The sequence below is a fragment of the Lissotriton vulgaris genome, chromosome 2_1 (assembly GCF_964263255.1).
Source record: "Lissotriton vulgaris chromosome 2_1, aLisVul1.2, whole genome shotgun sequence".
Classification (NCBI taxonomy): domain Eukaryota; kingdom Metazoa; phylum Chordata; class Amphibia; order Caudata; family Salamandridae; genus Lissotriton; species Lissotriton vulgaris.
The window spans coordinates 1,985,187,794-1,985,203,230 of record NC_141687.1 but is presented as its reverse complement, the minus strand read 5'-3'; the positions used below and the strand labels follow the sequence as shown (position 1 = coordinate 1,985,203,230).

General features: G+C 44.8%; 1 protein-coding gene across 2 annotated transcripts in view; it reads left to right on the top strand.

Moving 5' to 3' along the window:
- The window catches only part of MAP1A (microtubule associated protein 1A), a 769,586-nt gene that overhangs the window by 565,589 nt on the left and 188,560 nt on the right, over nucleotides 1-15,437 (top strand). For both annotated transcript variants that reach the window (XM_086958200.1, XM_086958201.1), the window contains one exon: nucleotides 14,019-14,159. In XM_086958200.1, the coding sequence (XP_086814326.1) occupies nucleotides 14,019-14,159 (141 nt within the window). The remainder of the gene's footprint in view (nucleotides 1-14,018; nucleotides 14,160-15,437) is intronic.

Below are 15,437 nucleotides of genomic sequence, written 5' to 3'. Positions count from 1 at the left end.
ATAGGCAGGATAGCTGACTGGGGGCGGGGGGGAGGGATGTTGGGGTATGCAGGCACATTTGTGTGCCGGATCATCTACACAAACTGCTTCACATGCACAGGCGCCATGTTGAGCTCATCTTGTGTGTTAGATGTTTACTGCAGCAGTATTGCTTCACGTGAGCGTGTGTATCAAACCATTTTGCTCAAGATTTCTGTTTGAACGCAGCAGCCTATTCTGCCAGATGTGACAGACCTTCACAAAAGCCGTCGGATCCGTACTGACAGTAGTAGTCCAGAAACGCCGTGATGAGTGATTAGCAGCATTTAATGTGAAATGCCAAAGTAATAAAAAATAATAAGAACAGCAACGGGCGGAAACCAATTAATAAAAAACATTGACGGGCGGAAAACATTTAATTAAAAAACTGTGGCAGGGGAAAAGCAACTAATAAACAAAGGAAGGCTGTGTGCAGCAAAAAAGAAGCCAGGTAATGTCTGTATTATACTGTACCCACAGGGAGGAGGGAGGACAAAATCAGCCATTATTCTTTCAAAATGAGCACAAAGTAATGAACCTGCTGAGTGCTTCAGCGTTAATAGGACTTAATATCGCACAGTAGTTTTGTTGCTTTCTTTTACAAAAGTGCAATACGAGCAGACAAGATCAACGAAACATTCAATTTGCGGCTGGTCTGCACTTATCGCAGCATGCACAAAAATGCCTGCAAAGCCACACGGGACAAAGGAGGAGAGGACATTACATGCTCTACAATGTGATGGCCAACAAGGAGTGAGGAACACCGCTTTTGTTTCTGTTGCCAACACCAGCTATAAAAAACCCAGACTGGAGGCGGGGCCATCACACGCTGTAGAGTGCGATGGTCAACAAAAACATCCTCTCAGTGAAATCACTGGGGAGGGAACTTAGCACACAGAGGAGAGACATTTCCACAAATGCACCAATAATAAGCCAGCATTTTTAAATGCCACACGTAACACCCAATAGCAATTAAGAGGTGTGCTAAAAGCACATAGAGAGATACAACAGGCCTTCCAGACACCACAAGCGCTGTCGAGGCTTGACATAAAAAGACTTAACCTTAAATTGTGATCAGTCAGATCCAGTATCTAGGTGGTTGATGCAATGATGCTCAGAGATAAGAATAGGAAAGCTTTTTGTGTGGCTGAGTGGTGCTAAGGAAGAAAAAATAAAAAGAAATGATCTTAGAATATGTCTGATGAGAATATGAAAAGAAAGAAAACTAGGAACTGTCACGATTCTCAATACGTCAAGAATCCTGAATACCAAGTTTTCCATAGAGCACTTAAGTGGATCTGAAGACCTTGCTATCATTTTAAATAGATATGTATTACCATCCAGAAATACAAAATTGTCAGTGATTCTAATAATTGCCACATAGCTACTATTCCAGTTTCGTATTGCAGCAGTAACTGCCATTTAGCCTGAATATATTAATTATAAATGAATTTCTGTCTTTGTAGGCTATATCCATCGCATAGACATAGGCTAGAGCAGTACTTCCCAAACTTTTTAGAACAATAACCCATTTTTCAGAATGACAAACTTTCTTGACCTACCTACCTTTAATGGACTTGAGGCGGGCGATTTTCTAATGTAACTAAAGGCTTCTGTGGTAGTGCAATGACATTTACAGACAGCACATTTTCCATTGAAATGGCAACTAAATTTGAACAGCCATATATTCTTACTGATAAAAAATATATTGCACACAAATGAAAATATGTAGACATCGGATTTCAGTGAACATTTATCATTTGGGCTTCACAAAGTAAAGTGTTTTGATTTAGATCCTATTAAAATCTTTGCTTACATCACACTTCAGACTTACAAAACTGTGTTTGATTTTTGCTTTCCTAACTGCTGAATGAGGGCCATTCATTTACAGGTATTTACATTTTGATGTGTGTTACACAAACTGAAATTCTACAGCCATTCCTTTCACACTCCTTGTACCCCAGCTAGCTTGTCACATAATTCACATTACTTTTCTTTCTCTGACAACATAGTGAGAGGAGTTTGTAAACCCCAATCCCCATGTTCATCTGACTTCAGCTTACTGTTCTCTGTGGCTGTTGTGTGGTAGTCAGTAGGTTTGCAGCCCAACTTGAAACCAGTCTCAGTTCAAGGGAAGTGGCACTACCAAAATGTCCTTCTCTCAGATTGAATCATAGCTCTGCTTTTTGAAACCTCAGGTATCAAGATTATAGCTCAAAAGATCACTGTGTCCCTATATTCAATGTCTGCCCATGAAGCAATGCACAAAACACTCCTGTTCTTAGTTTTTTATACTAGGGATCTGAAAAGCACACCTCTCGGGCTTGCATCGCAGCACACAGGGATATGGGAACTTTTTATGAACATTACACACAAGAGAGGGGAGGGCCCAAGGGGATGTTTAAAGACCCCACACTACTATAACCCCTTAATACAAACTTATTACAACAGAAAATAGTAGTGGGTCTATTGAACAGTTGGCTCTAGTATGTGTCTGTAAAGGTAGGCTTGAACTAAGTCAAAAAGTTGAGCATCTTTCCTGTGTGGAAAAATACCCATCAGTTGTCGATCCTGGGCGCCCTGTTCATCATTTGGGTTTCCTTCACACCGGGAAGGTAGGTTTTAGGCCCATAGTAATGATGGAAATGGAAACCTTTTTCTTGTTCTCATATATCAGGGTAAGGATGGACAACTCAGGAGCAGTGCATGTGTGAAGTGAAAGGGTGTGAACTGTGATTGTGAACAGATAAAATTAGGTAAAAGAAAGGCAAACAGACTTTAATAAACACCTTTCCATTCCTAGTGTAAAAAAGCGTGCGATGTTAGTGGTTTTAACAAATAGCCACTACACTTTATATGTGGTCAACATGTTTCTGCAGGCTCAATTATGGATCCTCTCAGGTATCCTGCTGCTTTCTTCAGGACCTTATTCGCGACTTCTCATTAAAAGGTAAACAGATGAGGAAACTATCACCTGGGTATTTCAATAGTGCATCTTTCTCCTACCTTACAATGAAATCCAACGGATCCCAGTAGAGATGTGATGTTCATGCAGACACATACAAAAAGACAACAACCAACATTTCAATCAGTCAGTTATATTACAATGTACTAGAGTTACATGTATTAGCTGAATCGTTATAGAATCGAAACATGATGCCTCACAACGTGCACCACACTTTCCAAGTTTAAAGTGGTCGCTCTCACTTACCAAAGTTGTAGGAGGGAAACGCTCCACCCCACTTGGCCACAGCTCAGGTACATGGAGCCCCGCACTAATGAACATGAAAAAAGGAAAACATATTAAATGTCGGGTTGGTGTAACATGTCAGAACACTGACTTCATTTTACCACTTCGCTAGCATACTCAGGTGAAGTCATAGAATTATTGTGCTGATTCCTAAGTGGCTCCTCGAGCTACTTCGCAAACTACGCCCAGGCTTAGAAAATACTCTTCTGGCAGCCATGATGTCTCTAGAAATGTCTTTGATTAGCTACTGAATATAGGGTTGATAGGAGTCAGTATTTCTGGTGGCATCACAACTTTGCTAGACTTGAGTGGAAATCATGCTAGTAGTCACAGAACACCCCAAAAAGGTCCCTAACTTGCAGAAGAAAACTCACATGTCAGTGGGTATTGGATATGCACTTCCAATTATGTTGTGCTGATCCTTATAAGTATGGCATGGTAGCCCTGCTGCTAGAGCTATATTTCGCAGAAAGCTGCATCCCACCATGCTGGAGGGAGCAGTGTCAGAGGAAAATGTTTGCATCCAAGGCAGGAAAATCTCAAAACGTGGCTGTTCCTCCATAGCCAGAGTGATGCGGGCAGTGCCGCAGATACAACTGCACTTTGGAAGATATGTTGCTCTAACTGGCCTTCGAATGGGGGTCATTCTTCATATGGAGCATAATCATGATTTTTATTACATTGCATTCCCTGACCCAGTGTTGAAGTTTTTTAATGCACAAAATACTCATAATCTGCTATGATTAAACTTGCTAAATCCAGTAAATGATTTGCATATTGAGAGGACTGCCACACATGTGATTAGCCTTACAGAATGTTCCTGTCCAGTACAGTCAATTAAAACTATTCACTATCCCTCATGAAATATAAATGAAGAGCTAATATATTTCAAAAATGGTTTTAAAAAAATTGGTTTCTATGTGCATCATTAAAGAAAGATTGGACTTGGATTTTTAGATGCAGGTTTTTTTACATGCCTGTAGGGCAGAAAGCCTGTTTTAAGCTCAAATACCTACTTTGGAATAAAAGCACACCATGGCCCTCATTGAGGAAAAAATACTATCTACCTGGATAGATGTTGCTTCAGTCCACCCATGGGTAATGAGTGAAGAAACATTGCAGAAAGCAATCTCTTGCATTCTGGGAAATTGCATAAGTATTGACAAAACCTACAGGTCTGGGATTAATGTGCGAATACAGCCATAATTAGGCCATTGGAGCGAGAACACAGAGAGGGAGCCAACAGGATCAGATTAGAGGGCTCTAGTTATAAAACGGTCTCCCGCACAATGAGTGCATAGAGCTCAAGCAGAGGCTGGCTGACAGGGCCAAATGGACAATAGCCTTGGGTGAGGGATTAATACTCCATTCAGATGATCCAGGAAGTGATTCACAAAGTCTCAATCCAGCGACTAAAAGAAGATGGTCCAAGAAAGCCAATGGATGGCAGTGGTGCACCCATAGTTCCCTCTCTATGTACGGTTAGCAGTAGGTTTGTTTGACAGCTGGACTGCCAATAAAACAAGCAACCATTTTCACACCCATCCAGATATTTCTTACAAGCAGTCTACCTGACATTGGTCAGAATTGTCTTTGCTGAACGACACGGGACTGTCTGGTGTTCCTCTCACTGGGGAGAGGCACAGGGACTCCATACACAATGGTAGATGAGGTTCCTTGGGAAGTTCCATATATTGGGGGGCCTGCTGGAGACCTTCTATGATCACACATACACTACTCAACATCAGGCAAAGAGAAGCTGGTCTTGTTTTGAGTGATGTATGAACAGTCTCCACCATCACTGTAATGCCTCGTCTTCATTTATTACAGACATAGTGGTACTTTTGATGGGTAGATATTCTGCAGCCAGGAGTCCTTGTCCTGTCTGTCTAGGAGATACGTCACGTTGTACAGCACTGCGCCATGAGGAGGCGTTCCTGCGCAGGGGGGGCGTTCCTGCGCAGGAACGCCTCCTGAAAGTGGCTGAGTGAAATCTATGAGATGAATGCTGCGTCAAAACCCTGCGCCTGCTTGAAGCAGGCGTAAGGCTTGAGGCAGCATTGAAAGAATAGGCCCCCCCAGAGCATTGCTGGAGCTGCGTCGCGCTTGCGACGCAACTCCAGCAGTGCGCCACATTTCCGGCACAGATGCGTCACGCATCTGTGCCGTTTTTGCCCCATGGTGCGCCGCATCATAAATGTGGCGCACCATGGGTGGCGTAGCTGTGGCGCACTGTGGCGCATGTTAACTGGCGCATCCCTCGGGATGCGCCAGTTAACATAAATCTGCCCCCAAGTCTTTAAGGATGTGTCAGTAGTCCTACCTACCACCAAGCAGGGCTACCTTCTTCTAGCTAACAGCCTCAAATACCAAGAGCTTGACGTACATAGCCCTTGTCACAACACAGTTACTGTGTTTGCAGAGTGACTACTTTGTGACCTGAGATTTATTTTGCTCTGTTGTAGATGTGTTGAGGCAGGATTCTATCTGTGAATATTAGAGACAGGGGTTTGAATGCTGGCATGGAGTCCTAAGAGGGACAAGAATTCCCCATCCCTACATTCAAAATCGCAAAATGGCATTTTTTATCGCAGCCCCTGTCCCTTAGAGGTGCAAGGGCTTAAACCATAAAACCAAATTGGCATGATGTGAACGACATGGTGGGAGTATGTATCAATCCCCTGCACTGCTGTGGGTCACCACTCCCAATACCCACGCCCCATATTCACCAAGTGGAACCTGTCTCTTGTGAAAACTGATTTTACATCCTTTCTGGCATTGGTGTCCATTCAGTAGTTTACAACCCCAATGATGGCTTCACACCACTGTAACATTCCATAGTGAAACTTTAGCAAAGGGGTCATAAAGTCAAAGGCCTTGTGAGCACAAAATACCCTAGGCTAGAGGTCTTCACACTAAGGGGCGGATACCCATTGGTGTTCAGAATTGACCAATCCCTGGGGGTGGGATGTGCAGGCACTGGCCAAGAGGAGCATCATGCATAAAAAAAGTGCTGTGTTTTTGTGAAATAAACTGAGTGGAAGTGAGACACTTTTTAAAGGGCACCAAACCATTTGTGAAGACTCATATGGTAGCTGAAAGTAGATGCCAAAGGCCGCGGGACCTTCAATTAACTCTCAAAGCTCCTCTCTTTTCCCATTTCTGATAAGGATCACACTGTGAATGCGTTTATGTTTTAGGGCGATCAGGCTACCCGTAGCTTGGTTTTCAGTCTGGGGGCAATTACATTTTTTAGCATATGGGAGGGCTGTGGCATTAATAAGTTTGAATACCACTGCATTAGGCCCCAAATGTCTAAGCACTAGGTATAAACAAGCATTGGAAATGCAATAGGTCTAGCATTAGGAAAGTTTGAGCTATTGGTATTGTAAATGACACTTTTTTTATTTATGTGTTGGTTTTGAAAGTAGCAAAATTAATTGCTTTGTCAGTTACAATGTCAATAGTTTTAACTTTCGCAAATGTGACACCTATAGCATTTGTAATGCAATGTGTGTTGTATTTACGTGACTTAGATGTATTGATATTACAAATAACAATGGCTTTTAATTTTGTAAATAATTAATACTTAAATAAAAGTTATTGTAATTTATAATGGCAATAGCTTAAACGTTTGTAAATAACTTTTGTGAAGATTATGTTCAGTGTATTTTATTGTGACGAAAATCCAAGAGCATTGCATTTGCACCTAAACACACACAGAGCCACACACATATAGATGTGGTGGTGGTGGATCTGGGGGATATGGTGGTGGTGGATGTGGTGGTGGATGTGGTGGTGGTGATGGTGGATGTGGGGGTGGATAAGGGGGTGGATGTGGTGGTGGATGTGGTGAAAGTGGTGGTGGATGTGGTGAAAGTGGTGGTGGATGTGGTGAAAGTGGTGGTGGATGTGGTGGTGGAAGTGATGGTGGTGGGTATGGTGGATGTGGTGGTGGTGGATGCGGTGGTGGATGAGGTGGTGGATGTGGTGGTGGAAGTGGTGGTGGTGGATGCGGTGGAAGTGGTGGATGTGGTGGAAGTGGTGGATGCGGTGGAAGTGGTGGGTGGATGTGGTGGTGGATGGGGTGGATGTGGTGGATGCGGTGGATGTGGTGGATGTGGTGGTGGTGGATGCGATGGTGGTGGAAGTGGTGGTGGATGTGGTGGTGGTGGATGCGGTGGTGGTGGAAGTGGTGTTGGATGTGGTGGTGGGTGTGGTGGTGGTGGTGGTGGATGTGGCGGTGGTGGTGGTGGATGTGGCGGTGGTGGATGTGGTGGTGGTGGATGTGGTGGTGGTGGATGTGGTGGTGGATGTCATGGTGGATGTGGAGGTGATGGTGGATGTGGTGGTGGTGGTGGTGGATGTGATGGTGGACGTGATGGTGATGGTGGATGTGGTGGTGGATGCGGTGGATGCGGAGGTGGTGGTGGATGTGGTAGTGGTGGATGGGGTGGTGGATGTGGATGTGATGGTGGATGTGATGGTGGATGTGGTGGTGTATGCGGTGGATGTGGTGGTGGATGCGGTGGATGTGGTGGATGCGGTGGTGGTGGTAGTGGTGGATGGGGTGGTGGTGGCAGTGGATATGGTGGTGGGTGTGGTGGTGGTGGTGGTGGATGCGGTGGTGGTGGATGCGGTGGTGGTGGATGTGGTGGTGGTGGATGTCATGGTGGATGTGGAGGTGATGGTGGATGTGGTGGTGGTGGATGTGGTGGTGGATGGGGTGGTGGATGGGGTGGTTGTGTATATTGTCTAGAAGCCTTGTATCAGCAGAGCTGGGCATTATTGACATGACAGCAGTGGCACACAGGTGGATAACATGCACGTGACCTGGTGACCCTGGAGGCGTGAGTGGTAGGACATTGTTACACCCCTACAGTGTTCGTCTGTGTGGTGTGTCCTGGTGCGTGTCTGTCCGTTTTCCCGTGCATTTGGAACAGGTTCAGGGAATCCCTTAGTATCTGCTGCTCTTAGTGGAGCCCACAATATTTGTAATCCAGCCGTGTAACTTCCTAACTTGAACGTCTGGTAAGGAAATCCAATACTTAAATATGTTTACTCACAAGTTAAGTAATTTCACTCCATACCTTCTGGTGCTAGCACATACAATTACATTAAGAATATTACAGTGAGTGGATTGATTTTGTTACGGTAATTTTAGCAACATATCATCTTCGAGCAGCGTTTTCACTAGACTTCAATGGAATTAACAATATTTGAGGATTCTGTCAATTATTCAATCGTTTTAAGGTCTGTTTCTTTCAGATGTAAACAACGAGAACACTAGCAAAGGAGTAAAACGTGATGTGTGCGAGTGATTAATCAATGCTTGTACTGCGTCTGTGTGGTGTGTCCTGGTGCGTGTCTGTCCGTTTTCCCGTGCATTTGCAGGCAAAGGGAGCTTAACCCCAGGCATGAGATGGGACCCGAAAACACTGGAATGAGAAGGGGCTGAAAGGAGCTAGTGACAGAGTTCAACTGGAGGAGAGGTGGGCAAAAACAATGAAAAGGTGGACAAGGGAGGAGAGAAGGAAAGGTGACAGAGAACTGCTGGAGGAGCAAAGAGGAGAAAAGAAATGCGACACGGCGGGCAGGGGAGGGGGCGGAGCCCGTCTGTGTGGTGTGTCCTGGTTCGTGTCTGTCCGTTTTCCCGTGCATTTGCAGGCAAAGGGAGCTTAACCCCAAGCATGAGATGGGACCCGAAAACACTGGAATGAGAAGGGGCTGAAAGGAGCTAGTGACAGAGTTCAACTGGAGGAGAGGTAGGCAAAAACAATGAAAAGGTGGACAAGGGAGGAGAGAAGGAAAGGTGACAGAGAACTGCTGGAGGAGCAAAGAGGAGAAAAGAAATGCGACACGGCGGGCAGGGGAGGGGGCGGAGCGGGTAAAAAAAAAAAACAAGACGGAGGGAAGGCAGATAAGGGGAGGGGGGAGGAGAAATGCGACACAAATAAGACGGAGGGAAGGCAGATAAGGGGAGGGGGAGGAGAAATGCGACATGGCGGGCAGGGGAGGGGGCGGAGCGGGGAGATGGTGTGAAAGCAGCAGGGGCCTGGAGTGCGGCTGAGGGAACTGATGTGCACGCGCTTTTAAGCTCAATGCGCATGCGCATTGAGCTTAAAAGTCACGGGCACTGCAAGGAATCGCCACGATTCCTTGCAAGTTAGTTAAAGAGTGGTTACGCCCCCATAGTCTCGCAAGCTCGATGCGCATGCGCATCGACAGGCGAGACCTAAAAACATGGTTTTTCTCTGAACAGCAAGGTGGCTTACTCTCCTTCGTTCTAGACACAGCTTTGTTAACCTTCCGACAGACCTTAATGAACTTTGATCTAATAGTAGTAAACTTAAATCATCGTCATTCACACTAGAAAGGTTTCAAACTGTTTCATTTAAATCCTCTCGCTGTTTATTTAGCTCAAGTTTTTAAACCTTCTCGTCCGCCTGAACTTCCGCTATTAATATTTCAAATTGCTTGCATAGTAATTAACTTCTCAAGGTCCCTTTGTATTATTAGTAATAGTGCACTGTTTCCTTGGTTTGTCCTGTACTGTTGACTGACGTTCTAAAAAATACAGAAGTAGTGGATTATGTGTTTACCTTCTCTGTTATGTACAGTGCCAAGCATCTCCTTGAATTCAAAGTGCCAATGAAATGGGTGGGCGCTGAGCAGGTGGGAAATTAGGTTGGATGACAGAGGGTTCTGTTTCAGTCCTGTCTACAAAGACGGGAAGTAATTTCTTGGGGAGGTAGAAAATTCCGCTCTGCCTGCTTAGTTCATGGAGTTTTGCCAACTCTGCGTTCTACTTGGAGCGCGGAGTTCTGGCAAAACTCCGCAAACTGCAGCGTAGTGGAGTTTTTTCTCACATACAGCTCACCAATGTTAAGTTGGAGAGGAAGAATTTGCGTTGCCTGGCATGATTTTCTGGTGCTAAATGGCCTTCTGGTGAGATGTATCAATGTGGGCAGTCTGGGCAGGTCGCGACCATTTGCGTTGTGAAAGCTGCAGCTCGAATAGAACATCTACACAAGTGGCAGAAAAAAAGCAGTGGCCTCTTGTACGCCATGCGGTGCCGGTTGCACTGAGTTTTCAGCGCGGAAGTAGCTCCTGGTGCTAAAAATCCATGTAGGCAGCGCAACATGCCACATTTTGCCTGTTCACAGAACTCTGCAGAATCTTGCTGAGTTTTTATGTAACTCCACTCACCCCTGGCAATTTCCTACTTCCAACAGGCAGGCATAAACAATGTCACACCTTTCATTTCTGCATCATGCCTTCTCCCAGTCTGAAGAATAGGTGTGGTGCATTTTAACACATTTCAACCAATGTTAGCAAAAACAACTGTAGTTTACCTTAGTGTGACCATTAGGAAAGTTTGAGTACAATGTTAAATAAAATGAGACTGGAAACATGGCATCTTTCCATGGTAATTGCATAAGCAACACAAATTGCTATCCTAAATTGAAGTCTGGCTATCACATCATGGCTTCTATTTTTAACGGGGCAAATACCTGTTTCTCTAATAACTCTTCTCTTTCTATAATATACACATTGTCTGCCCCAGCAGATGCTCCAGGATATTGCAATTTAGCAATTTGAAAACAAAAATTGCAAAATCAGCACTTTTGCAAAAATCCTGAATTTTTCGGAAAAGTCAAGTAAAATATGAGTTACAAAACATACTTTACTGGCTCTGTGCTGTTGCTGAGTCAGTAACAGGAGGGCGAGCAACAGGCTAACAAGAGCAGAGGTGTTAACTGCCTTTGCAATGCACATCACCCCCTCCTGTGCAATGAACCTGCAGCCCGTCCTCTTCCTACTCTGCAAGCGCTTGGTATTCATTCCCGCCCCCACACCCTCCACTGCAATGTGTAGCTCCTCTCCCTTGATCCCCCTTTACTCCGCTGCCCTCTGTCTCCTAGTGACCCCTAACCTCCCCTCATCTCTCCTCTTCCTCACTAGTCTCAAGGCTTTAAGTCGCACCTCAATCCCTTTCTCTGTGTTTGCCAAGGCAAGTACTGAACATCCATCTGTCTGTCTGTCTGTCCATGTCTCTCCTTGACTGTCTTAGTTTCTTCATTTACGTGTTCCCCCTGACTACCTCTCCGACAGTCTGTCATGACCACTGTCCTCCACTGGGCTTGAGTTGGGGTACCACGTGGGTGTACGGCATCCCCCACTTATTTTACCGCGGGACGACGCCCCCCCACCCCCCGCCAAACAGCTGGGCTTCACTCTTTGGCCTCTCTGGGACGAGGAGCTCGGCACCTTCCGTGACGTCACTTCCTGTTGTGACGTCACTTCCGGTGACAGCGTCCCCCCACTTCTTTTTTTAGGACTTGTACCCTGGTCCTCCATGAATGAAAGTTTGTATTCACTGGTGGAACGAAACTTGAGGGGGACCCCCTGCAAGGCACGTGGAGGGACGCCCACCGGCCTCATTAAGGAGCTCTGCGGGCAGAGTACAGTGCTGAGGGAGCCCCCTGGTACTTGTACCCCCCATCTCGCAGGGCTGTGGGGGCCTGCGTTACACCACTGTTTGTGTTGCTGTTGATCTGTCCCTGTCTTACCTCGAATCTCTCTTCAGCTCCTTTTATAAATGTGCTCTCTCTGCCCATTGCTCGATTAGCCTACTCCTCTCTTACCCTCCTCCTCCCATGACTCATTTGGCCCTCCTATTAGCCTCCCTCGACTCTTTTGTCCCCTACCCCTCAACCCCTGCTGCCCTGCACACTACAATGTACACAGGTTGTTAAATGCCAGTAAGAGCAAGTTTCATATTGCAGTCTGCACCCCGTGGCATCAGACACCCTCTAGTTCTAGGCGCTGTGCTGCTGGATACCCTGCGAGGTTACAGATTGTGGCATGGCAAACGTGTGCAGTATTTTTGAGGCTGGCAAATCTTCTGTCTTTGGCAAAAGTCTATGGCAAAAAACAGCACATTTTGAGGTTTCTGGCTGCAAATTTTGCTTTTGATGTTGATGCACACACTTACTTCATTCATCGGTTTCTCAAAGTGGGAGATAATCTTAATTTTCTCTATTCCATGACATTAACCAATAGGTCCCCTGTAACATGTGGTAACACCTTCCACTAACAGATACAGTAGCTGTAAATCATTTCCCTGGTGGTGCTGGTGACAATAGCTTTTCAAGAAGATTTCCTTAAAAACATAACTGGGGTCATTTGGGATCAAGTCATTAACTTTAGCACATTGTATTTTTAAAATGGACAAATCACATAGTAACTCACACCTATCTGTCTGCTACAGTTTCAAGATAATGTGTTCGATTACATTTCCCTTTAAAAGTCATGGTCCAGTTGAATGCAACAGCTAGATAAGGGCAGTCCCAAGATAGGAACCACTATTCATTTATGGCTATTGACAAACCTTTTCTCAGCACATTCTGAAATGGTCAGTAATATAATTCTTTCAAGGCTAGGAATAAACAATTATGCCAGGGTTGGAATGTGCTTGGAAAACCACCCAATATTGGTAGAATGTAGGAGAAACAAATTCTTCACAGAAAAAGGTACCTTACTAGTGGGAACATTGTCCAATTCTGTGTGTCTTTTCTTTTACCCAGGGTCCAATTTGTGGACATTTTCCACCAGCTTAGAGAAGGTGGAAGATATTAGCTAGCGGTCCAATGGAGACAGGGCAGGGTATGTTTAGGGTGGGGTGAGTGTTGTGTGTTCTCTCTGTCGTGCTGCAAGGGTCGTGCAACGCTGGGCTGTTCTCCTGTCTGCAGTACTGCCCATGTCCCTGAAGCAGTTTCATGGGGGCGCATCCACACCCAATGAAACAGAGTTTGGTGTCACTGGGTCCAGTAAACTTGACCTTTCCCACTCCTGAGTTACCGCACTGGGTGAGATACTGCAACTCATAATGAGGGCCCAAGTGCATCTCATTTGGTGTTATCCTCACTGAAATTATTATACAAGTTTCTTAACCCCTTCCAGGCTCATGACGAGCTGGGCTCGTCATGGTGTAGCCTCCTCGCACACTGATGACGAGCCCAGCTCGTCATGGAGCATGGGTTTTTAAAAATCCCAGCATAGGAGGAGAATTCAACTAGCGCGGATGTGGTTTAAATAGCATGATGCCTAGTGGTCATAGTCACCGATGCCATTTAGAGAACTTGTTAAACCAGCCATTGGGAGCATTCTCAAAAATGATTGGTATCCAACAAAAAAACCAATATGTATTTTCTTAAAATTGAGAGAAGTACTTACATTTCAGATGTTTTTTTGATTAATTATTGTACGTTTTACTCATATCTGATCAGGTTCATCCAGACAAGCTTTTGCTCTCAGATGCAGAATGACTCAAGTTCTGTGACATCATATTTTCCTCTTTGCACTCTTGGGATTGTATATACTAAACCTCATCACCATTTTTAAGTAAAAAAAATTGCATTTGCTTTCAGCTGAAAGTTTTTTCTATTTTGTTGCATTTATTCTAACCTTAAATTTGATTTTAGTAAGCCCGATCAAACATAAAGTTTACACTCAATGTGTTTTGCATCGCAAAAGAACTTCAGCCCTTCTGCATCAGATTGCACAGTCTTAGCTGGATAAACCCAACCAGTTATGAGTGAAACATTAGATTGAGTGCTTTGCATATCCCCATATTGTATACCATTAAAAATAGTTTTTTTTTTGGTTAATAACAGTTGTCAAACCGCACATCTTATGTCACCTTATATAAACAAGGGATCTAATGATGTGTTTTGCTTTCCCACAGGTGCGTTCTCTGATAACAGACCCGTCAGCCCACAAGCTTCTGATCCTGAGTGGGCAGTGTTCAGACCAGGAAGGAGATCTCATCCTCCAGACAGGGACCTTCACTTTCCAGAGGTTTTTTGAAGTTTTTACAGATCCAGAGGTCAGTATTTGTTCTCCCAACATTTATCTGGCATGTAACCCATGTAAACCAGGCGTTGCATCCCAGAATTACAGCAAATAGAACAACGGCTCTGCAACATTTGCTGCACCACATGACCATGGATAACTGTTGGAAAGTAGATTATTAGTAGTGGTAAATATTTATCTATCAGTGGCAATAAGGCCACTAACACAATATAAGGCTCAGAAATGGTTTTAGAAAATGATTCCCGTACTCAACCCTTGGTAGCTTGGCTCCAAGCAGACAGGCTTAACTTCAGGTTTGTAAAGCATTTAAATACACTAATTCAGTAAATAATTAAGACACAACGCACATTTGAAATCCAACACCAATTTATAAAAAAGGAAATATTTTTCTCTTTAGAATGACACAAGAACACAAAAAATCCAATGTAGGGAACCGGAGATATGAATTTCTAAAGATGTAGCACTATATAGCACATAGAAACCTATAGCGCCTACTGAGACATTTAGTCACACTTGAGCAGGACAAAGTCAAAGTTTCAGGCCGACCGTAATGGAGCCCTGCACGGCTACCCCTCGCAGTAAGTCCCGGTCAAACTTGTGGAAGTCTGACCTCTGGAGCTTTCCTGTGGGACGACCCAGAGATCCAGGCCGACTCGCAGTTGAAGGTGGGTGGCTTGACTCTCGTGGTTGGTCCCAGTCACCTTTTCTATGTTTGTACTTAGAAACTTTTACAGAGCTTTTACTTTGTCTTGCTGGGTCCCTCGTTGCTATTCACCAGGGTTGATTAGATGAAGGTCTGTCGGCTTGGGTTTCAGCCAATTACCGGTCAAACGACGGAAGTCGGAGCTCCTGCGCTTTTCTGCAGGACGTACCTGGATGGCAGGCCGGCTCCCATTTGAGTGTCGCTGGCTTGATAGGCCAGGTCGCGCCGGTCCACTTACGAAGCTCTTTTCCAAAGTTGCTCCAAACTTCTATGAATGTCTGCAACTTCTTCCTGAAGTTCCTTTGAGGGTCCTAACATTTCCAACACTTACTCCATGGGTCTGGAAGCTCCAAAATGGTTCTTGAAAGATTGGGACTTCAATTCCCACAATCCACTAGGACAAAACACTTACAAATCCACTGGTAGCACTCCACACTGGGGATTCTTGATGGTGATGGTCAAGGTGAGCTCTGTTAACAAGTAGCTTGTAGAAGGTCCACTCTTTAGTCCTTTTGAAGCAGGTTTGATCCACAGGAATGTAGTTCCAGATTATGCAGCAGGTCCTGTTGGTGCAAATCAAACTTCCAG